The sequence below is a fragment of the Eschrichtius robustus genome, chromosome 5, assembly GCF_028021215.1.
Source record: "Eschrichtius robustus isolate mEscRob2 chromosome 5, mEscRob2.pri, whole genome shotgun sequence".
Classification (NCBI taxonomy): domain Eukaryota; kingdom Metazoa; phylum Chordata; class Mammalia; order Artiodactyla; family Eschrichtiidae; genus Eschrichtius; species Eschrichtius robustus.
The window spans coordinates 16,828,290-16,852,872 of NC_090828.1; the positions used below are offsets into that span (position 1 = coordinate 16,828,290).

At 41.0% G+C, this 24,583-nt stretch overlaps 1 protein-coding gene across 2 annotated transcripts in view; it reads left to right on the top strand.

Moving 5' to 3' along the window:
* The window catches only part of EPHA4 (EPH receptor A4), a 135,161-nt gene that overhangs the window by 66,063 nt on the left and 44,515 nt on the right, over positions 1-24,583 (top strand). For both annotated transcript variants that reach the window (XM_068544353.1, XM_068544354.1), the window contains exon 5: positions 13,889-14,227. In XM_068544353.1, coding sequence (XP_068400454.1) covers positions 13,889-14,227 — 339 coding nt within the window. The remainder of the gene's footprint in view (positions 1-13,888; positions 14,228-24,583) is intronic.

The window sequence follows — 24,583 nt, forward strand, 5'->3', positions numbered from 1 at the left end:
TTTCAAAGTGCTTCCAGCCTCTGATCAGTTCTTCCCAGTTGGTTAAGCCAGGTGACAAACCCAATTCCCTTGTGCTGACAGCCATGATAATCAGGGACTTCTTTGTTCATTATGCTGTCTTTAACCCCAACATTCTTATGCAGCCCTGAGTTTAGTGATCGCTCACTGTGACGGCACACTAATGAAGAAATAAAACACACTCTCTGAGACTCATTCTTCTAGCCAAGAGAGACTCTGCTCCACTGGCTTGTAAAATCAGGTTTTTTGTTCACTTGGAGAACGATTAGACCAGGAATACCAGCAGCATTGGCTAATTTAGAAGGAAACGCCTAAGAAGTTCTTCACACCGCCGGCATTGCTGGAGAACTTCAGAGAATTTAATGGAGAATAAACTTTATCTCTAGCAGGACTTTGGATGGAGCTTCTGGCTAGGTTAGGTTAGCATAAATGGCTGTGAGGAAGATAGGCAGTTTTCAATGGAGGCATCATGTGAACATTTTCAAGAAAATAATCTGTACCTGTTGGAATAGAGAGTAAGAACAATGCTTCTTAAACATGAATGTGCGTAGAATCACGTGAAAGACACCTAGGGATTGGTAGGAGATGTCAGACTTGACATTCTGCATTTTTAACAAGTCCCCACATGCTTCTGATGGTGCTGGTCTGTGGACCACCTTTAGCCAGTAGGAATTTAGAGCCTCCCTGATGGATCGCATGTGATGGGAGACCCTCTCTTCTGTCCTTGTCACTTTCAGGCCATTTCTTCAGCTCATTGGTGACTCTAGAGAGATATTTCAAGGGTTCTGAACATTCTCCCTTAATGGAAATCGAGTACTTCATTTGTCTCCCAGATGAAGAAAATCCAACCTGGTTTGGAGTTGCATAATCAAACACAGGCACTGTGGAGCCTCTACCATGTTACTAGGTTACAGCCAAAGAGTGGAAATGTCAGTGTTCCCTTTAGGCACAGACATCAGTCAAGAAAGTCAACAGGGTTTTTGGTGACATTGCCAGCAAGGCAGACACGCAGGCCTCCATACATACAAGGATGCCATCTAAGCTGATGAAGGGATTTTGATTTCATGAACCATTTCTTAGAAGAAATTTCAATGTGATTTAAAAAAATTGGAGTATAGTTGATTTACAGTGTTTTAGGTGTACAGCAAAGTGATTCGGTTATATATATATATGTGTGTGTGTGTGTGTGTGTGTGTGGTGTTTATATATTCCTTTTCAGATTATTTTCCGTTAGAGGTTATTACAAGATATTGAATATAGTTTCCTGTGCTATACAGTAGGTCCCTGTTGTTTATCTATTTTATGTATAATAGTGTGTATCTGTTAATCCCAAATTCCCAATTTATCCCTCTCCCCTCCTTTGCCCTTTGGTAAACATAAGTTTGTTTTCTATGTCTGTGAGTCTATTTCTGTGTTGTAAATAAGTTCATTTGTATCATTTTTTTAAGATTCCACATATAAGTGATATCACATGATGTTTGTCTTTCTCTGACTTAATTTCACTTAGTGTGATAATCTCCAGGTCCATCCATGTTGCTACAAATAGCATTTCATTCTTTTTTTTATGGCTGAGTAATATTCCATTGAATATATATACCACATCTTCTTTATCCATTCATCTATGAATGGACATTTATGTTGCTTCCATATCTTGGCTATTGTAAATAGTGCTACTGTGGACATGGGGAGCACATATCTTTTCGACTTAGAGTTTTCGTCCTTTCTGGATATATGCCCAGGAGTGGGATTGCTGGATCATACAGGAACTCTATTTTTAGTTTTTTAAGGAGCTCCCATATTGTTCTCCATAGTGGCTTCACCGATTTACGTTCCCCCCAACAGTGTAGGAGGGTTCCTTTTTCGCCACACCCTCTCCAGCATTTATTATTTGTAGACATTTTAATGATGGCCATTCCGACCAGTCAGTATGATTTTTATCAATGAAATCAATGTCCTTTAACTCTGATGATCACCAACCCCTCCCCTCCAGATCTCTTTCCCCTTCCCTTTACCTTTCCACGTAGTCGGGAATGTAGTCTGGCAATCAGCAGTGCTGGGAGACCAGTGCAGGAAGACCTTGATGCCTTAGTCATTCAGTTGCTCATTCAATGATTCTAGTGGGTGTTCTTTTCCCCCTTTGGAGGACCGAACCAGTATTACATTTAAGGTAACTTTCCAGTCCTTCACTGTGTTTCAAAATGTACTGGAAAAAATGCCTTGTGAAAAGGCAAATTGGCTTTGTATATCTGGAAAGAAAGAACTGATTTGTTATTTTGCCTCTTTTACTTCTGAGCCCCATTACGGGAGTAGTTTTCCGTACTTTTCAATTGGAAATCTGTCCTTGTGCTGTTGGGTCCTCTTTGTTTAACTTGTTTGATGAAACTTATTAGAGCCTCATGATTGGGGGCACTCTGTAAATAAGAGATTATTATTTTAGATTGCCAACTTGAAGGGCCTTCACGAATCTGTCTGCAAGTAAACGGCCTTGAATAATTCAGTCAGCTATGCCAAACAAACAAAGAGTGATTGATTGATACTTAGATGTGGCCTAAAATATTCCAAAATTGCAGCTTTTAAGATAATTTGTACTGGAGGAGCTCAGTGCTAATGAGGGCAAATTTACCAAGATCTATGACGAAAGGTCCTGATTTGAGAAAGCTTTCTGCAGGTTTAGGTTATCAAGAAATTGAAACAACCTAGCTCCAAACAGCAAAGCATCACTTACTTTGTCTTTACATTTGCCTTTTCTAATTGAATTTATCGCACCACTGTATTTCCTCTAGAAAGTGTATTGTTTTAAAATTACCATTGCAGTTCTATTACTCAAAGCCCTCATTTCTAATGCTTTCTGACAGTTATCAACATAATGAACCATAATGAAATGATGAGCAATCTTCAGTGGAAACCCAATATGGATCCCAGTGGTGCTGTGTGACTGCATTGTTAACATTTGAATGCAAATTAAAATAACATCGTCCTTACTTGTTTCCAAGGTCAGGAGAAGAGAGAGACTTTTTTTTTTTTTTTAAGTGCTTTAGTTTTGGAAATCTCATATCCATTTTCCAACAAGCCCTTGAAGGTTCCACTGATGTTCATCTCTACCCCAAAGATTTACATGCTTAACAGTCCAGCTAAGGGATTTTGGAAGGGATGTCTAACAGGAGGCTTTGATGTTATAAACCATAGGTTAAAAGGTAGCCTTCGGTTTCAAGTAAACTACATTTCTTCCCCACCCAAAAGCATATTTCTTTTTGCTTTGGAACTGCAAGTAACTAATAACATAATGATGGAAGGAAGGACATTCTGTGAAATTGATCAATGAGAGCGCAGTTGGTGACAGACTAGTTAGTGGAAGAGTAAGAATAAAGGCCAAAGATTCCTAAAGTTTTGTTCATGAAAGTGTTTCAGAAGATCCATTGGTTGATCCCTAACCACTTCACATTTTATTGTCTATGTTATCAATCCTTTTTTGAGAACATATTTTTACGAAAATTCTTGAATCTAAGGTTTGGTTATTTCATGTGACTTATAAAATTTGCAATATTAGAGTGTAGATTCATGCTGCATTCCATAGGACAAAAACTCAATTAAGACACCAACTCCCCCTTTTCCAGATCATGTGACGTAGTTTTTAAGGCAGAACATATGGTCCCACTGCCTGTTAAGCCAGTTGATAGGCTACCAAATGTGCCTGTCCTCTGGACCATAAAAACTGATCAAAACAACCAAAGACATTTTCATGATTCAGATGCGGCCTTCTACCCATTCCATTTTTAGGCTGCATCTTTAGTTAGATCTCTAGCTCAAGGTCTGACATCAGGTAGTGAGTAAACCACATCCTTGTTTCTTCCTTTTAAGTTACCTTTCAGCATTTTGACTGTGAATAGAAACAATTACCTCTGAAGAACCCAAGTGCATGATTCTTGTCTAAAGACAATTAAGGATATAAGGGGAAAAAAGCATCAAGTGTGCTTAATGGAAAGCACTAGACAGACCCCAGGCTGATCACTTGCCGTTTGGTAAAATTTTAAAAGTTCTAAGGTATTCAATAAAGATCAGATATCAGCTCATTGAGTTATTTTTCAAAAATGCTATTTTAGCCTCCGCATTGTCCTCCAACCTACTTCTAGCTTTATATAGATAAACAGTCCAATGTGGACAGTTTATCGGGATTAATAATACAATGTGGATTCAGCCGAAAAATGCATATGTTTGAGGAACACGAATGTGTGCCCAAGTGAAAGACTTGACCCTTCTGCCAGCGTCATTTAGCCAGGTTATTACCACCACCATGAATAATTAATAGTTTTTCCACCACCATGAATAATTAAGAATGGCTTGTTATCACCCGAGCCCCGTCATTTTCTGGATAGCACTTTTGACACTGCTCATGGAAGTCCTACAGTGGCTGTGCCCAGCATGCTTCTGCGAAACAAGGTCAATTAGACACTTTCCTGAGATCCCCTGGGGTGAGAAGTGGATGGCTTCTCTGCTATCAGCATTTTGATTTTCCTGTCGTAGCTGACTCTTGCTCTACATGCCATCTACAGCTCGGCAGAAGATGGACTGAGGGGAGAGGCCTGTTGCATAGATAGAATTGCCCCCCACCCTCCCGTGACCTTCCACCCAGGAAAGCATCTTTAACAAAAACTCCTACTCTTGAGTGGAATGTAGGAGCCAGGCAGAGAGGATATCTCAGCTAAGACAAGAGCACCACCGTCCAGGAGGTAATGCCAGCGAACTTCAGCCTGAAGGGCAGGGCAGCCAGGAGAAATGTGAGAACACTGGGTCCACAGCTGGGTTCACAAAGAATTCGTAGATATGCTTCATTTTTCCTTTGAATTGTCCATATCTCTGGGAAGGGGGTTGTTTTAGTCTTTGAATCAGGCTTTCTGATCCTATCTTCGCACATTATCGGCTGTGTGAATTTGGGTGAGTTGCTTCACTTTTCATATCTTAGTTTTTGGTCATCAGATTGCTTGGGGTAACAAATACTTTTCTGCCAGATTTTATTATGGGGATTAAATGAGATAAAGGATGAAAAAGGACTTTGCAAGAGATGAATTCACAGGCTAGCTAATTCGAAAGCAAAATACTTAAAAATTTCTTTAAAAAATTACTTTCGTGGTCTTTCATATTGTAACTTCTTCATGGATAACTGAGAGTTAACTGTATAAAGCACTTCAGCCATAAACTAGTCATCTTAAAATAAAGAAACTCCAACTGCATTTAACCTAGTAAAGAAAAGACAGATGGTTCCTGGGTGTAGAATAGGAAAAATAGGTATACCGAAAAAATAGGTGGTAGCAAAATTTCAGCAAGGAGTTACCTCTACAGGAAACCAAGAATTTTTCGTGACAGTAATAAGTGATTGATGTGTTGGAATGGTTCTGTTTTTTAATAATGGGCAGTTCTGCTTTGACTCTATTCATTGTTAAACACACTAACTGCCGCTATAAAAGGTTATGCACTGTGCAGACATCTTGGAAGAGGTGTCCCAGCAGCAGTCTTCATGTAAACTCACCCACGGCAGCAAAGTCTGAGAGAAGGCAATTAGTAGTGACACATATATAACTGTCAGGGGCGGGGGGGTGCATGGACTTTGTTTCAGAGTCAAAACTTACACACCCCAGCTGTTTATTCTGCCTTATAACCTGTCTTTCAGCTGGAGAGAGATTAACAAAGGCTTATCTGAAGGGTTACAGGGTTTTACAGCTAAGGCACTGAAGTACTATTGACAGTCCAAAAGTTGTACGAGATTAATGAAGCCTTACAAAATGGAACTCAAGACCCGAGGTGCCTCTTCCTCGGAAGCTCTGTCTTGTCCTAGTTGCCTCGGCATTTTAGTAGCATGACAGTAGCGCGTCAAGAAATTGATCATTTAAGAATTATGTTTCTGCCCATGCTCTGGGGGAATGCTTCTTTCCATATCCAGAATTAATTTCATGGCACAGGCATTGAATTTTAAAATGGTGATTAAAAATCAGCTAAGTATTAAAAGTGTGTGATAGCTTTGGAAGCTGCTTTATACTTGAGCCTGGCTACTTTGGTTTCCTAGCAGCTATCTCCTAGCCCTGGTTGCAGACTTTTTTTGAAAGCTTTTAGCATGTAATTGCCTTTTTTTCCTCCCCCGTCACCTTTGCCTTTTGCGATGTGATATACCCAAGTGCTGTGGCGCTTCTGAGGCGTGAGCTGGACTGGACTTAAAGAATCATCATTCATTCACTTGTTCAGCAGATATTTAGTAAGCATCTACTACACCTTTGGCATTTTTCTAAGGGCTGGAAGATGCTCATCAACCAGAAAAGAGAAAAGATTCCTGTTTTCATAGAGCTTCTGTTTTAATGGGAATAATAAACAAGATAATGTAAAATTGTCACAAGAAAGAAAAAAAAAAAAGATCATGAGACAGGGTTAAAATAGAGGAAAGGGAAGAATTTCACTTTGCGGAGAGTGGTCAGGTGAGATTTGAGCTGAGGCACCCGCCCCGGGGCGTGGCGGGGGGGGTGGTGCGGGGAGGAGGCTGCTAGTGAAGAAGCCAGGGGACAGAATTCCAGGCACAACTACCAAGTCTAAAGAATTTGAGTTGCATGTTTAAAGTTTTACTAACAATGTGAGTTTTAAACTTGACTTATTTTTACCCTTTGGTCCTGGAATCTGCTGGCACTTTAATTCCAGTTGTTGTAAGTAACAGAAATTTCAGGTTTATGTGGCAGATTTCACCTTGTGTCCATATAGATTTAAACCCTTTGGCAGAACCTACTTTTAGATGCATTTCTCAAAGTGGGTTTCCATCTTTTGCTGAAATTTCAGTTACTTGCTCTAAGAATAAAGAAGTGAATTTTACCTGACTTGTGACTTTGGAATGGGGTACATAAGGTGCAATTATCCTGACCTAGACTTTCCATGCGGTGGTTTATAACGAACTCCAAGTTCACAATGGAGGTATTTTTGACTTTGGATTTACTGTTGGCGGATCCTTTTTGAACCATTTTATTAAGGCTCCTACAGATTTCATGTGTATGTGTAAAACATCAGGTTTTCCTAAATGGGCTACTTTCAATCCTGGCATAAGCCATCAAGTATGTTTTCTAAATTACTCAGGAATTACACTTTAATATATGGGAGGGAAGAATTATGATTTGTGGAATTACTGGAATTTTCTTTGATACTTGGAATATTGCCCTTCTTAAATGTCACATTCATTTAATTTCTCTAGATAGTGTGTGGTTCATTTCTGAAAGCTTGTCTTTTCCCAGAGGAAAGCACATGATAGGTTAAGGAAGATCAAGATTTCTTTTATGATGTAACATGATATGATGCGATAGTCCTTTGCTTCTGCTGTAATTTGGCTACAGTTTCTTGGGGACTTCATACTGTCAAACTCCTGTCAACTGAATGCAAGTTGACATCCCACTAGAAAATAATAATTACCCATTGTAGCACCTTCCACCAGTACCTGCTGTGCAATACAGAAAGTCTTTCACACCAGTGAAGCAAATGGATGTTCATTAAATTTATCCACAGTGGCAAGAAATACAGAGGCCATTTCTGTCAGAGCAATGAGAAACCCAAAAAATAGGCCATAATAGTTTCTGTATTTTATTCCTTCCTTAATCAAAGAAAGTAGGTGTAACTTGGACTTCAGAAGCCAGAGTTGTTACCTGACCTGTATAAGTGTGTAAATCAGGGGTGTGATCCCAATGCTTGAAGTCCCTAGAATTATGTGCAAAATTATGAGTGATCATCTTTCTGGGAAGAGAGTGCTTTGCTCTATCAAAGTCCCTGTAGCAGAGCTTGGTAAACTATGGCCTGAGGGTCAAATTCAGCTGCCCTTGTTTTTGCAAATAAAATTTTCTTGGGACACAGTCATATGCATTTGTTTAGGTATTGTCTATGATTGCTTTCAAGGTACCATGCAGAGTTGAACAGTTTCTAGAGAGACCATATAGCCCATAAAGGCTAAAATATTGACTATCTGACCCTTTACAGAGGTTTGTTAAATGTTGTTCTAAAGGGTTAGTAAGTTAAGGGTTATTGCCTTTGACTTCTTGTTCTAGTAGTTAAGCTATTACCCATGCCACTAAATTATGTTAAAAATGTGAAAGGCATTCTAAACATGAGAACTTTAAAATAGTTTAGCACACTAGCCCCATTCTTTGGTGCAGGAAGAGAGAACCTTAGGCTTATATGTGAATATCAAGCAGGTTTTGCAAATAAAACCAAAAATGTAAAGGAAGGATATTTATTATCCCCTTAAATATACTTCAGTATTTGATTGATTTGTATTTTAAAATGTCTTAATTTTGCTCATAAAAGTAAAATTAAAAGAAAAACCAGGGCTTCCCTGGTGGCGCATTGGTTGAGAGTCTGCCTGCCGATGCGAGGGACACGGGTTCGATCCCTGGTCTGGGAGGATCCCACGTGCCGCGGAGCGACTGGGCCCGTGAGCCACAACTACTGAGCCTGCGCATCTGGAGCCTGTGCTCCGCAACGAGAGAGGCTGCGACAGTGAGAGGCCCGCGCACCGCGATGAGGAGTGGCCCCCGCTCGCCGCAACTAGAGAAAGCCCTCGCACAGAGACGAGGACCCAACACAGCCTAAAATAAATAAATTAATTAATAAAAAAAAAAAAGAAAAACCATACTTCTATAAAGGCTAATAAGGAAAAGGCCCATGAAACCGTTAAAATTAACTGTTTTCAGAGATAAAGTTTTCCATAGCTTCATGCCTGAAGAAATCATTATCTGAAGTCAAGATGGAGGAAGAAAAGTCATAATAACCAATCCCAAATTAACAAAACTTCAATTGACAGAGCCCACATTTTAAATTTCCAGCCATACTGGCTGGTTGTGGAGCTATAAAAACAAGAGAAGAGAGAGTACTTGCCCTTCCATCTTCCTGGTGCTCACATAGTCCATATTTAACTTCCTTTAGTCTCTTCCTTCCCCCTTTGATTTCCTGCCCCTTCCTTCAACTATCCAGGAAAGTATCAAAATGAATCAGAATATTTCTTTTTCCTCCCTCCTCTAGAGCAGGTGACAAATACTGGACACAATAAATATTTGTTGAGTAATTGAATGACTCCACAGTCCCTCCTAACAGAAGAAACCACCTCTATATGATACATAGCCGTCCCTACTTGTTTCAAAGTACTTTTAAAATGTAGAAAAGAGGAACTTGAATTAAACTAGCTACACTGAGATAGTCCTTTACAGGGCTTAATGGTAATGAATCAGTATGTGAAAAGCTGGCTAGTACAGCCTTATCTCAGAGAAGCTTGTATTAATTCACAGGCTTAAAATAACATTGTAGGTAGATGGGCAGAAGATGCATTAGAGGACCTTGTTAGCTTTCCATCCGGTCATTCATGACTCCTCAAAAGTATATTGAGCTTGCTCTGAACTAGGAATCATGGGAGATACTGGGAAATGAGGAAGACATCAATTCTTCTCTTGAGGAGCACACAGACTGTGATGAAACAGATATGTACTGGGTGTCCGATTAGCAAAACCCCTTTACATGTTCCAAACAGAATAGGAAATAGAGATAATGCCCTGACTATGGAAAAATCTCATAAGCAGGATTACTGCCAGTCCTACATTGAGGCCAGTAGTGGGCAGTTTGGGAAGACATAAAACCCTATAATTCACAATGACCTGCAGCTACCTGATGTTGGTGTATGCTTGGTACATACGATGTCAATATGGAGACTAGAAAATTAAATGGTACGATTATCCCTATTAGTTATAAATCTCATATTTGAAATTGGAGACATTTAGAGGTGGGCATACTTCTGATGAGAGAGGCAAGCATTTGTCAGAAATTTAATTGTTCCTAAGTATCTAGATATGATGCTATTACCGAACCAAGCTTGGGCCCGCTCACCTGACCTGTGGCAAAACCAATCTACTGACACAAGGTTGTGGTGAAGGAAAGTACAGCATTTATTGCCAGGCCCCAAGTGAGGAGAATGGACAGCTAATACTCAAAAGACTGGAACTCTCTGATGACTTTCAGGGAAGGGTTTCTAAAGACAGTGTGAGGGAGAGAGTCTCGGGGTATATGATCAGCTCATGCTCAATTCTCTGATTGGTTGACGGTGAGGTAACAGGGTGATGTTTTGGGAATCTCAGTCATCGACCTTCTGGTTCCAGCTGGCCTGGGGTCTAGTGCTTGTGTCAGCATGCAATTAACTTCTTGTACCTGATGGGGGTTTTAGTATCTGCAGAACAAGTCAAGGTTATGGTTCAGGATATTATCTGTAGCCCCTGAGGAGGAATTAAAGGTCCTTGACTTTGTTTTATGGCTAAACTATTATTATTTTGTCTTGCTTGACTGTTTTCCTTTGTTTCTGCATATTCTCACTTCTCTGATTAAATTTGCTCTTTGGAACTCGGGGAAGGCCTAGGAGGCTAAAGCTTTTCTACAAACAAGAGAGAGGGGCCATGGGGATCTGTCCCCAGGAAGGTCCTACAGGGTCCTACTGGGTTTCAAAACTTAAAAAAAAGAAGACAAGATAATCTAAGAGTTAAGTTTTTTTTCCTTCTGGATGCCTTGTGTTTATTGAGAAAACTCAGTGTTACTCATGTTGCCTGTTTTATTCTCTTTAGTCCTCTCTACAGGTAATTATTTTAAGATGCTGCTGTTAAGTATGACCATTGGGCCCAGATTGACTTGGCTGTATTAAAGGCCATGCCTTTTTTTCATTTCCTTGAGAAGAGGATACTTTCTTTTCTGAGGAAGAGATGGCCCTTCCCTATACATGGAAACACATGTGATGTGTTTACCATCTTTTAATTGGCAAAAATTTTTTAAAAAGAAAAAACTCAAATACAATACAACCACCATTGTGATTTTAATTTAAAAAGCAAGTGTGCTTTCCCAGGTTTATGCCCCCGTGTAACCATCACTCCTATGGCAACAAAACATAAAACATATGCAGTACGACTCACCAAACCATTCATGGAGGCAGCATTGAACTTGAACGTGCTTAGTTCTCTGTCTTCCGTTGAGCATTTGCCCCAGGGTAGATTCTTTAAGAATCACTGACCAAAGGAAGAAGGCTCTTCCGCACTGCCTCTTGTTTTCATGCCAGCCCTCCATTTTGAAACCCTGCAGCATCTTTGTATTTTTTTTCACGTGGCAGCGTTATATCTCTGAGTCCTGTGACCACTTAGTTTTCTGCTCCATTTCTTCTCTGTTTAGACACTGCCATGCCCCGTCCTACATACTAATTACTGACTTTTTGCTTCTGTGCTTGATTCATTGTGTCACATTTTCCCATGTGAAAGTGGACTAGGAACCTTGGCAAGGAGGTTAATGGATTTAAGAGTCACTCGTATTTAACCCTGAAAGTCACAACAAAATAAGAACCAGTGGCTTGACCCATTTTATGAACCAAGCTGTGGTCAACTTCAGCAGCAGACTAGCAATCAATTTCACTATGATGGAAGGAAACATCTACAGAATTTGAACAGGATTGAAGATACACCTTCCCTTTTCCTATCTTTACCTCTCAAACTTTGGCTGAAGCTACTGATATTTTTTTTTAACATCTTTGTTGGAGTATAATTGCTCTACAATGTTGTGTTAGTTTCTGCTGTATAACAAAGTGAATCCACTATATGTATACATATATCCCCATACCCGATCCCTCTTGTGTCTCCCTCCCACCCTCCCTATCCCACCCGTCTAGGTGGTCACAGAGCACCAAGCTGTTCTCCCCGTGTGATGCAGCTGAGAAGCTACTGATTTTGTTGTTATTTTACCTTTAATGTGGAAATAACCCCAGAGTGTGGGAGTTAGTACTTTGGGATTTTAGTTGGACTCTGTCACTAATTAGGTTGCATGAACTTTCAGTATTATCAGCTCTGCTTTCTGGCTCTCAATTTCCTCATCTATAAAATAAGACTATTTAGCCAAATGATCTTTAACATCTTATCTGGCTCTAGGAGTCTGTGATTTCAAATAGCTCTAATCATTTATTCAAAAATACATTTACTTAATCCTATTGTTTTCCATCACTCTACTAAGGACCATAAGATATAAATTTGGAGTCTAAACAAGAAGGAAATTTGTGCTTTCTTTCTGAGGACTTCTGTGGGGGCAATCTTACCTTTAACACAAATTTTACAGCACTGTCTTTCCTTTAAGTTCTTAGGATGGGGACCAGGTCTTAACACTAAGGGAAAGAGGTTGTCGGTAATTAGTCTCCCAGGGAGATTGGGAGGTCCTGCTTACCTTGTTAAAATAAAGGCTTCAAAAAATAAATAAATAAATAAATAAATAAAGGCTTCAATTAAGTTGTATAAAGCGAAAAGGAGAGTGAATTACCCTTATTCAATATTATTACCAAAATCCTTTAGCCATTCATCACTGTGAACTAAGCAGTAAATACTGAATATGACTCCTTATTCGTAAAAGTTACCTCTTCCAATTCTCTGGCAATGGCTAGTCTGGAACAGTATATTCCGTTATGGTTGACTAGGTAAAGCGTCTCCTGACCTCATGCAGGTTTCCGGTTAACCTCCTTTTTCTGGGGAACATGGACACATTTCCCTGAAAGCAGTCATTACAAATATATTAGAAGTAGAATAGAAACAATAAGCAAGAAGCCTCAGATTGTCATTGAAACTTGCTTTGGCTCTTTTCTTGGAACACCAAAATGGGAAAGAGGAAAGAAAAGAGAGAACCTTCCAATTGTTGCAGTGAGTCAATATTTTTTCTTACAGTGCAGCAGGTATCTTTTAGACCTTTGGAATCAGCTCAGACTAGAAAAATTCCCCCGTTTCTGTTTCACCCTGATTCTTCTCCCTGAAGACAGTTTGTGTCACAACATCTTGGCATAGAGACTAATCTACAGCAAGAATCGAGATGGTTCATTGTGAGTCTGTGGTCTTATTTATTGTTACTATTTTTAAACCAACCATTTATGTTGTTTGCAATCAGTTGTTCTGTTTCAAAACAGCCACTGCCACCAGACATATTTTGGAAACCTTTGACGTCAGTGGAAATGTGTATCATAAGAAGAGCCTGGTGCAGCCCTGGTCAGCTGAAGGACAGGACATGGGGTCTTGGGAGTCTTCGCACAATCCCTGCCCTGGAGTTGAGATTTCTCAACAACTGTACCTTCGACATCCCTGCAACCACATTAAACCAGTTCCTACTTAATTACCCATAAACAGCTTAACTCTCAACTGCCATGTCAGACTGAAGAGGCGTATCTATACAGTGTAGTTAATTTTATTCCATATTGATGACGCACTGTACTTAGGAATCATCATTTATCTTCAGAAGCGGTATATAACCATTAATTTACCAGAGCCCCACAACAGCCCTGGGAATTAGAAACATATTCGTATACCCATCTTTCAGATGATTAGATTAAGACTAGATAAGTTATGAGAAAAAAAGCCTGGCCACTTCAGAGGGAAAGTCAGGCTTGGAGCCCATTTGATGTAGAATTGTTTCAAGTCTCAGAGTGGCAGTCAATGCTACATTTGTTTGTTCAGGAAGGAGAATGACACTCACACATACAGCCTTCAATCATATTGCTCTTTTTTTTTTTTTTAATTTTTTTGGCTGCACGGCTTGTGGGATCTTAATTCCCCAACCAGGGATCAAACATGTGCCCCCTGCAGAGGAAGCATGGACTCCTAAACACTGGACCGCCAGGGAATTCCCTATCATATTGCTCTTTTAAAAGATTTTTGCTGGCTTGATTTGCTTTTGGCTTTCTTTGCCAAACAGGCCCATCTTGCTTCTTGTAGCTGCAGAGAAGAATATAAGCTCCATGAGGTTCCAGAGGCTAGTTTCAATTCTTGGTGTGATAGTATGTTTTGTTGTTTTTTTCTTTTTCTTTCTCCAGGTCCACCATCTGCTCCTCTAAACTTGATTTCAAATGTCAACGAGACTTCAGTGAACTTGGAATGGAGCAGTCCTCAGAACACGGGTGGCCGCCAGGATATTTCCTACAATGTTGTGTGCAAGAAATGTGGAACGGGTGACTCCAGCAAGTGCCGACCCTGCGGAAGTGGGGTCCACTACACCCCGCAGCAGAACGGACTGAAGTCCACCAAGGTCTCCATCGTTGACCTCCTGGCTCATACCAACTACACGTTTGAAATCTGGGCAGTGAATGGCGTGTCCAAGTATAACCCTAGCCCAGACCAGTCTGTGTCCGTCACTGTGACCACCAACCAAGCAGGTAGGGATTGGATCCACTTTATCGTTTATCTAAACATTTATGGAGAAAGAGCTTGTGTTGATATCCATGAAGGATGCTAAAGTTCTCCAGTTGAAGAAGAACTACAGGGATCTAATCATAAACCTGTGAGCTGCATTATAATACAAAAGATACTTAGAAGGCTGTTTATTCATTCAGCAGATATTTTTTTGGATACCAACTGCGTAACATGCATTGTACTAGGTGGTGGAGATTAAATGAAGGCTAAGACAGTGTCTGGTTGAAAACAGATGACATGAGTTGGGTCACTCCATGCTAGACTTCTCTTGTAAGGGATGCATCTTGGCCATTTTAATCACAAGGTCATGGTCAGATATCAGCTCATTTACATATTATTTAGGAATATAAAATTGATTTTTACCAACACAGAGTGCTATATGGGCATTTGCTGTATTTTCCAACAACAGCATTAGTGGATGTAGTTTTGATCTTGTTTTTTTATTTTAAAAATTAAAAAATAATTGACACGGGTCTTTATTGGAATCACCAGGTGGTAAGCCTGTGAACAATGAATGGTTTAATGGGTAGCTTGCTCTGTGTGGTTGACAAAATGTTCCTTCAAACACATCCTACTTTTGTAGCCACTTTCATAGTTAAATTCACACTTGACAGGTGGAGGAGGAGAGTTAATTTACCTTGTTTCCTGCATCACCTTCCTCTTCTAATTCAGATGACAGGAAAGCATTTTCTGTTCATGGAGAGTTTCTGCTGAGGTAATTGCAGAACTGTTATCCAATCTTGAATATCAGATATTCCAAAGTGTGAATTAGAATCTAGATTTCTAGGCTCTGCTCCTGACCCACTTACTCCCATTCTTCCCCCAAAGAAGTTTCCACACTTTCTCATGATAATTTTCCATTCTGGATTTCTACCACATGTTTCACATTGCCACCTCCATGTTATTTATTTCTGGGGATTTAAAGGGGAGGAGGAAAAAAGGACTGTGCTTTATCCTTTTGTGAAGCTCTTAATTAAGAACAATCCACTTCATCAGAAAAGGATCATAAATTGCCAACAATCCTATCGCCTCTTACTGCACTTCTCCCTTAGATGAACGTTTCAGTAGGTGCACTCAATAGTTAAGTAAAATATATCTGTACTAATTGACTCCATAGTGAGAAGTATTCCAGTATCCCAATCCAAAGTCATTCTTTTTCCACTTTTTCCTGAAGTCTCTAGAATAAATAAAAAGTTAAGACTGAGGGAAGATTTTGAATTGGTGCTAGACTGACAGATCTTCCCAGAAGGTTGTTTCAGTTACACAGATGTGACCAGTCTTTAAAAATATGTGGTGTGAACAGATCCTCTGGTTATGTTTTTGCCTTTTATTTCTGCACGTCTAGGATGTGAACACTGTTGTGGTCGTCACTTTTATTTCTCTACAAAGGCTAGTATGATTTAGGAGGTTTTTGGGTTTTTTTTAAATTATTTTATTATCAATTTATTTAATTAATTAATTTATTTATTTTTGGCTGCTTTGGGTCTTCGTTGCTGCGCGTGGGCTTCTCATTGCGGTTGCTTCCCTTGTTGTGGAGCACGGGCTCTAGGCGCACGGGCTTCAGTAGTTGTGGCACGTGGGCTCAGCAGTTGTGGCTCATGGCTGTAGAGCACAGGCTCAGTAGTTGTGGCGCACGGGCTTAGTTGCTCCGCGGCACGTGGGATCTTCCCGGACCAAGGCTCGAACCTGTGTCTCCTGTATTGGCAGGCGGATTCTTAACTACTGTGCCACCAGGGAAGCCCAATTTAGGAGGTTTTGATAGCATCACAAGGACTCTGTGAATGCCAGCTTTTTATTAGTTGTCTTTTGGAAGAAGGCAATGGAAATATTGCACATAGATCCTGGGAAACCTAGGATGTTGAGTGTCTCTGAGTTACAGGGAGCCAAGAAGGTGCAGAGTGGTCTTCGCACCCCTAGAGAATCTGGTTGATGATTCAATCAATATTCTTATGTTCAGCCCCCCTGTATTCTTCCGGCTGTCCTCCAGTACATCACTACTTTGTGTTCTTAATGGAATTAAAACTAGGAATGGACCTTTAAAGCCTCAGCTGTACAAGGTAAAGTCATTCTCTTTGGCGGAGGGTAGCCTCTGGGAGATGTGCTGAGGACAGGCTTGGCTCCCACAGATTTTGTGGGGAGACTTCTCTGACTCTGTATATTTAAAGATTCAAGCCAAGGGATTATATCAACCCCTACCAAGCCAGAAGGCACAAAGAACACAAGGAAGACAGGCCAAAAATCCTCCAGAAGAAGAAAATGTGCAAAAACATTACGCCTGGGAAGGAAACAAAGTCAAAGTTTTTTTAAAAAAGTAAGTGTAATTCTTCTAGATCTAGGGAAAGGGTGGACAGGGAATTCCTCTGACACAATGAGGTTTTCTCTGACACGGCGAGCAGTCCTGCCAGGAGGTTTGCTGAATAGGACAAAATTCCAGCTCCTTATTTTAATTTTCGTAAAGGGTAATGCTGGGAAGCTGTTCAAAATTAAAAATAAATCTTTCAATAAGGAGACCTCCTATGTGACCGGCCAGAAGGCTCCTGCTTAGCAGAGAGTTGTATGTGTGAACGGTGCCACCTCATTATCCCACAGCGATTTGGAGTTCACTCATTCAAAATCATCGGGATGGTTTATCTTTGACTAACAAACCTTTTCTTCATAGTAGTGCAGATTAATAATGTAGGCCAAACTTCTGGATGAATGTAGCAACCGTAAACTCTATCAAAGCTCCCCTATGCATATTTACGTACACACAATTATATTCTAATTGCTGTTGTTCTGATCATTTCATTAAATTGAATCCCTTAGGGACCTCTATAGGCAATGATGTCTCACTCTATAAGGAATACATAGAATAAATGAACGTTAGCTTTAACCACCTAGAGGCCACCGAGTTTCATGGCTCTGCATTTTTGCTCTGTTTTCACAGGGTTCTTTCTCTCACCGGTGGTAACGTATTTAAAAACAAACACAAAACCTAGAATTCCTGGTTTTATCATCACCACCTCTGAGACTGTCACGGATGAACAGCACCGTGAAGGTGAAACTCACCTAAGCTCGTATCAGAGCCAGCACTTGAACTTGGGGAGAATCCTGCTCCCAAAAGGAGAAAGTTTGCTTTCTTTTAAAATTATTAGGTACTTAATAGCATTCCTGTAGTCAGCTTGGCATCTCCCCATTTGTGAGACCAGACTCTGAGTATCTGAGCCTGGAGATGGGGGTCTAACTGGGCTTTGATCATGTAGTTGTGGGGTGTGGTGTGAATGGGCCAGTGTTCTCACGTGGTTATTTAAACCATTCTAACCCCAATCTTACAGTTGGTGTCTTAAGGGGCTAATAACACCCTTTTCCTCCCCTCCTGAGTTCAAACCCAACTGACACAGAAGAAAAGACAAAGGGAACTCAGAGTGCCAGCTTTATTGCCGAACAGTTGATGAAAGGATGTGAGCTTTGTATCTACAGCCAAAAGGGCTGGCTCTGGTGACACAGCCCCAGTGTCACCCAGGGACAGTGTAACCCAGCTGGCTGACTGCAGGCTCCTCGCCAGGACAGAGCCTGCTCTGCTCAGGTCACCCTAATGTCAGATGCTTTGTGCAAGGAGGCAGGTCCGAGGGAGCAGCGAGGGTTGAGCTGAGGACCTAGGACTTCTCCCAGATCCTCTTCCTAAGCCCCCGCCCACCCCCCAGGCCAAGAGCATGAAGTAGAGGTGAGGAGAAGGCGAGGATGGGGAGGCTTCAGCGGAAGTAGCCCCAGAGGAAAACGTCAGACAAGGAAAATGGATGTTCTCCCTACACTTACTTTCCTCCACGGAACAAAATGAGAATCCCTTGAAAACTCTTTTTCCTTCCTCCATCTTCCATCTTTTGTTTAGGAAGAGATGGTTTTTGTTCCGTCTTTTGTTTAGGAAGAGATGGTTTTGATGCTTATGAAAAATGAATAAGCAGACCGCTGGGTGATTTGTTTTCTAGATGACTTTCCTTCAGTTTACTTTTACTTAAGTGGACCATCTCAGGGAAATGAATGCAGGATGTGTCTCTAGGAGAGAGAAATGCTGTATAAATGAAACAAGGTTTTCCTGACCAAGCAACAAAACTGTGACTGTTTTTGCTAAAAATGCTGTGATGGCAGCCGGCAGTAGACCTTAATATCACCGAACCAGTTTTCACTCTGCACCCCCTAAACCTCCCCCCACACCTGTCTCCCAGCTCTGGGGCTGGGACCATACTCTAGGTTCTTTGGTTTGTTTTAAATCGTGATGAACCCCTATGGCTGATATTCTCTACTTACCCCAAGTTGCACCCAGGACAACTATAACATTTTGACTTTTACTTTGCATATGATGCTGTTCTAGATACTTTACAATGAAATACGTCTGATAATCTCTCTTTAGCACGGATGTCATGTCCTAGTGACAAAACATCTTTAACACGCTGGGTTTGGACAAGTTCAGATATTCAGTGGGTTACATAATTATTTGAACCTAGCTAACCTCTAAGATCTTTTCTAATTTTAAAATTCTGTGATTCCAGGAATATAGCCATGAGCAATGAAGCATGGGCTTGAAGTAGGGCTTCATTCCATATGTTGTTCAGAAACTGGCTCTTAAGGCAATTCCAAGAGTGGGAAAACCTTCCAAAAATGCTTCAGCAGAATTATCAGAACGCATCTGAATCCTGCCTCTCCTCCATCCCTCCAAGCTGTACTTCTAGGATAGGTGTACCACACCCCTCCCCAGACATTTGGCAACGTTGGGAGACGTTTTTGGTTGTCAAAGCTAGGAGGAGGGGGCAGTGCTATTGCATCTACTGGGTGAAGTCCAGGGAAGCTGCTAAACATCCTAGAAGGCACAGGACTGCCCCACGACAAAGAAGTTTCTGGTCTGAAAAGTCCATAGTGCCAAGATTGAGAAACTCTGCTCTAGTGCCATGCTTGAAAACCAGATTTTATGACTTCATAGCAATGCCCACCTTCTCAGAGTTCCATCCCCGACCTGTCTTTGTTTGGTTCCATCGCTCCATGCTGGGAACACAGGGTTCGCAGCACTATTCTCAGGGGATAGACAGTTATAAAAGGCCCTCTGGGGCCTCTTGTGAAGAATCCTAGTGGCTTTGTCATCAGATGAATTGGTGCTGCTTGTCAGACTGGCCTTGTTCCCTAGGATGGACCATTAAGAAAACGGCAAGAAAATACCACATTGACGATAAAGTGGCAGGAACCTCATTGTAATGCCACTGCACAGCACAGATACTCAGTACCCCGTCTGTTGATGAACACATTTATTTACAGTAAAAACAATCAGTGAATGTTCTTTGTCAAGTAGTGATAAAGTTAATAAAACCAAAATAATGAGAAGAGAAAAGAAAATAACTAAGTACAAGAGGCATTCTGTCTTTTATTACTCAGTTGGTAAGTTCCCATTCTCTCTTTCCTGGCTGTCTTTTAATTAAGCATATTATGTTATTTGAGTGGGATAATGGGGAACGGTGGGAATTCTCATCCCCACTGGGTATAATTGCTACCTGTCTTCTAGATGGTAAGAGGACAGCTTCAAGGAGATGTTGGAAGAAAGGGAAACATCTTAGAGCAATTGTGTTAAGCGGTGTGCTCCAGGCATGGTGGAGTGGGGCAGGTTTGGTGCAGTCTGAAGCTTAGACAATTTTTGTGTGATTTCAGGAAAAAAACCTACAAATCTACGCATATCAAATGAAGAATCAAGCTTTGGAAAGGGCCCACGTAAGCTTCCTTAGCTTCAATATATAAAATCCTGCCTCTTAGTTGCGTGGGACTATTGTGTAATTATGCCTAAAAGTGCAAAGAAACAAGAAGGAAGTAGAGATTGCAAGAAGTCCAGTTTGGCTTAATAGGAAAGGTGATGTAGTGCAAGGGTCATACTGGAGCGGTTCTGGCCTATAGCTGGTGGGGAGGGACAGCGCGGGATGGGCCTCAAGTGTGGTTCGAGATCAAATTAGCAAGCAGAAAGCACAGTCCTGGTGATTGTGGGAATGGTAACAGGTTGCTAAACCCAAATGAGATGTGAAGGATCGGCATTTCCTATAAGCTTAAACAGGAAGGAGCAGATCGGGGAAATATCTGTTGATATTTTTGAGGGACAAATATCTGGCTTCTGTTAGTGCTTTAGAGCAGGGGTTGGCAAACCAGAGCCCAAATCCTGATCCCCCGCTTTGAAACCCCCTAAGAATGTTTTTTTTCTATTTCTAAAGGGCTGAAAATCATCAAAAAATAATATTTTGTGAGATTTGGAAATTATATAAAATTCAAATGTCAGTGTCTGTAAAGAAGTTTTATTGGAACAAAGGCCCACTCATCTGTGTGTGTGTGTGTTGCCTAAGACTGCTTTCCCAGAACCACAGCAGAGTGGAGTTCCTTTGGCAGAGTTGCCTGCACAGCAAACATATTCACCATCTAGATCTCTCCAGAAAAAGTATGCCATTCCCTGCTCTGGAGTACTACATCAAAAGAGGACGACACTGCAGCATGCAACTCTGCATTTGTAAAGCAAAAGCAGCCATAGACAATATGTAAATGGGCGTGGCTGTGTCCCAATAAAACATTATTTACAAAATCAGGCACCGGGCCAGAGTCAATCCTTGAGCTGGGGGGTAACTGGCTTTAGGGTCCATGTTCTTAACCATTACCCACATCACATCAGCCTATTTAATCCTCACAAGTTTATAGTGAAGATCAAATGTGAAATCACATGCCCAGCTTCTAGCAGGTATCCAATTAACATTGCCTTAAAAAAAGTTTAAACTCATTATTTGGAAATCTTACTTCATATTGTTTCCCCTCTAGTTGGAAAGGACCAACGAGAAGAGGTTGAAATGCTGGTGTCATTTGTCAGAAACTACTCCGGCAAAGGATGGGATGAATTGACATTTAGGTTCATCTCACATTGGAAACAATTTTGATATTTAGCAAGACAGCTTCTTTCTAGAGGTTTTGACTCTGTGAACAAGATTTCACAAAAATAATTAGGATTTCAAACACTCCTTTACTTTCTTGTACCACAAATCTTTTCCCAATGACACTCAGGTTTTTGTTTTTGTTTTTTTAAACATCTTTATTGGAGTATAATTGCTTTACAGTGGTGTATTAGTTTCTGCTTTATAACACTCAGGTTTAAATATAGAATGTGGCACATGCTCGAGGGACTGTTCTGAGGGGGCAGTGTTCCGGTCCTTTTGAAAACATGCATTCTTAGCACTGCTGTATGGTTCCTAGATGCTGGCAGCATTTTTTAAATAATCATCTGTGCTGCTTTTTAAGGTTGCTCCCTCACTGAGATGATGTCTCGTTTGCCTTTGATCTCAAATAAGTGATGCTTTTTTTTTTCTTACTCCTAAGAAATGTAAAGGAAAAACACATGATAAAACTAGTGAAATCTTTAAGTCAGAAATCTTTCTAAAGACACATTTTAAAATTCTTCAAACAAATTGTAAACAATTCCATTGAGAAATTTTGCTGAAAAGTTGTTTGTACATCCTCAACGGTTGATATGCAATCGTTAGGACCTCTAAGGTGGAAGCTGGTTGGAGAGTCCTTTCTGTGTCGGGGTCATTATAGGCCTAAACAAGCACACAGTGGGCTTCAGAGAAGGCAGGCTGTGGTTTTCTCATTAACAGCTCTGATCCAGCCATGGGCTCCTGGTTTAATTTCGTAATGCCTAGGAAATACACATTTTAAAAATATGCAGTACAATTTTTTTTTTTTAAAGAGAACAGTCTCTTGATTCTAACTTTATACATAAAATAATTTCATGCCTATGGAATATTTTTGCCACCCCGATAATTATTATGCATGCTCACTAATTATGATCATGATGAAGAATAAAATAAACCGGTAGATAGACAACGGTACAGCTTCTCGTGCGTGGCACCAGGGTCCAAGAATTTGTATTCAGGGTGGGTGCCACAAGTCCTGGTGGGGAGAAAAAATAAAAACCCTTCCAAAAGAACCTACTAAATTATCCAGCTTCAAGGTTGACTGAACAGCACAGACAAATTGTATATCTGTAGAGCCTAGTGGTAATTATTGCATATAAGTAAAAACTGGGTTGCATTTTTAAAGAGGTGAATATTTCACTCTAAGAAAATGAAAGTTTTATTTATACGCCCAGAACTGAGAGCACTATTCTTCCTAATTCTTTTCCCTTCTCTCCTACATAAGTATACACACATGTTCATTTGTGAGAAGGGAAATCAGTTCACCAGCATTCACCCTAAACGCTTGACAGTCTTAATGCTGATTTGCTTTTCATTCCTAGTGTTAGGCTTGTTCCTTCGGACACGACGGCCAACTTTTACACCCTACGGAGAAGCCATCGAGAGATTTGAAAAATAAGTACTCTACTGAGATGAGAAATGAATAGCGCAGGGCTAGCTAGCAAAGGTTCTGGATGAGCTTCTAAATTGTCTAGTTGTCACTCCAACTGGCTGAATGAATGACTGTCTCCTCAGAGGAGCCAGAAGAGACTCTCTAGGGTCCAGTTTGCAACTAAACATCAACAAAAAGATCCAGAGAAACTTCTGTCAAAGCTTCACTAACCCCATACTGATGTCGTTGAAGAGTTGTTTTCTTTAAACACGGGGAAAACCAAGAGCCTTGCTGCAGGACTAATCCTGCATTGAGAGATCTTAAATCTGCAGAGACTAATTAAAACACCTGTCCCTGTCACCCTGCTGTACAGAGCCTTCTCTGAAAGTCAGGGTCCGTGTGCTGTTTTCATGCAGGTATACAAGAAGAGAGCATTTTCTGTGTTGCCTTCAGGTAAAGACTCGTGAGGATTTCTTTTAGGTTTTACACTTTAAATCTGTCAAGATAGGCATACCTTACGTAGCTATTTCTGTGAGTATTAAAAATCTTTTTTTAACGGGTCATCTCCCTATATCTGCCTTTCACCCCCAACACACACACAGGTGGGCACACACACACGCACGCACGCACACACACACACACAAATGTTTCCCTCCTTAGCTTGTGCCAGAAGAATGGAAGTTTCCATTGGTTGCCCCAAAACTGCAGTAACAGAAACAGAGAGGTGATGCCACACATCACTTGCCTCGTGAACACCGTGGCTTTCATTGGCAAAGGTCACTAATGATTTTTGGTCACACATGTGAAGGTTGGTACCCCAGAGTGCTGCAATCTAGCTGAACAGTCAGTCGAATGGCTGCCAATATAGACCCATAGCTGAAGAAACAGCTCTGACATTAAATTCCTTCTTTCCCTATTCTGATAGATTGGTCAGCCCACCCTCGAGGAGCTCTTCCGTGGCTCTCCTGTGCTTTATATGCTTTATGACAAAGCACAAGAGCTACGCTCTAAAACATAATCTATCTAAAATATCTTATGGGGAAAATGGTAGGGATTTGCCACCCTTCTTGGAAGGGAAGGGGAGAGGAAGAACAAGAGGAAGGGTGGGCTACTCCTTTTTGCCTGGCATCTTCTAAATGATAATCTATGTACATGAATTTCTCAGGCAGTTTGGTCAAAAAAGCCTCTTTGATGAAGGCTGAGGGGTAGCTGATTTTAAAATTTCTTATCTAGGAACCTTTTGTTGGTGGTGTGTTCTTACAAACACAACTTCAATGTGTAGCTTCAGCTTCACAGCGGGTGCTAAATAGGGACCTGCCTCCAGCAGGTTTGCTGTATGTAACAGGCTTGGACAAGATCCATCCATTGGAACAAGCACTGAAAGGGGCAAGCTCACAATGGCTCCCTGGAGAGTTGGTGTTGTCTAGGTACGGTACTGCAAGCTATAAGTCTGCCTCCTGAATCCCACCCCCCCCTTTTTTTTTAACATAATAAGTGTGTATTTTGAGCATAATAGCGTGAAGGTGGATGAGAGCACAGCTTCTTCCATGTCCCTTTGTCAAAGCCAGGGCAAACGTATAAACAGGCCAGGGATTTTGAATATGCAACTAGCTGAAAGCTTAATCACGTGTTCCTTCCACTCTCCGAGATAATCAAGGACTTTTTTTTTTATATATGAAAGTTGCAGCGTTGCTGGCGGAGCCCTTACTTGCGTTGATACCCACTGAATTCGATACCGATTCTACAGGGCTTCAGGAGAGCAAGGTTTTAGGAAACTTTCTAGAAGGATGCTTTTGGAGGCTTGGGAGTTCTTGTTGCTCACATCAGCAGTCCCCAACCTTTTTTGGCACCAGGGACCGGTTTCGTGGAAGACAATTTTTCCACAGGGGATTGTGGGGGGGATGGTTCAGGAGGTAATGCGAGCGATGGGAAGCAGCAGAGAAGCTTTGCTTGCTAGCCCGCCGCCCACCTCCTGCTGTGTGGCCCGG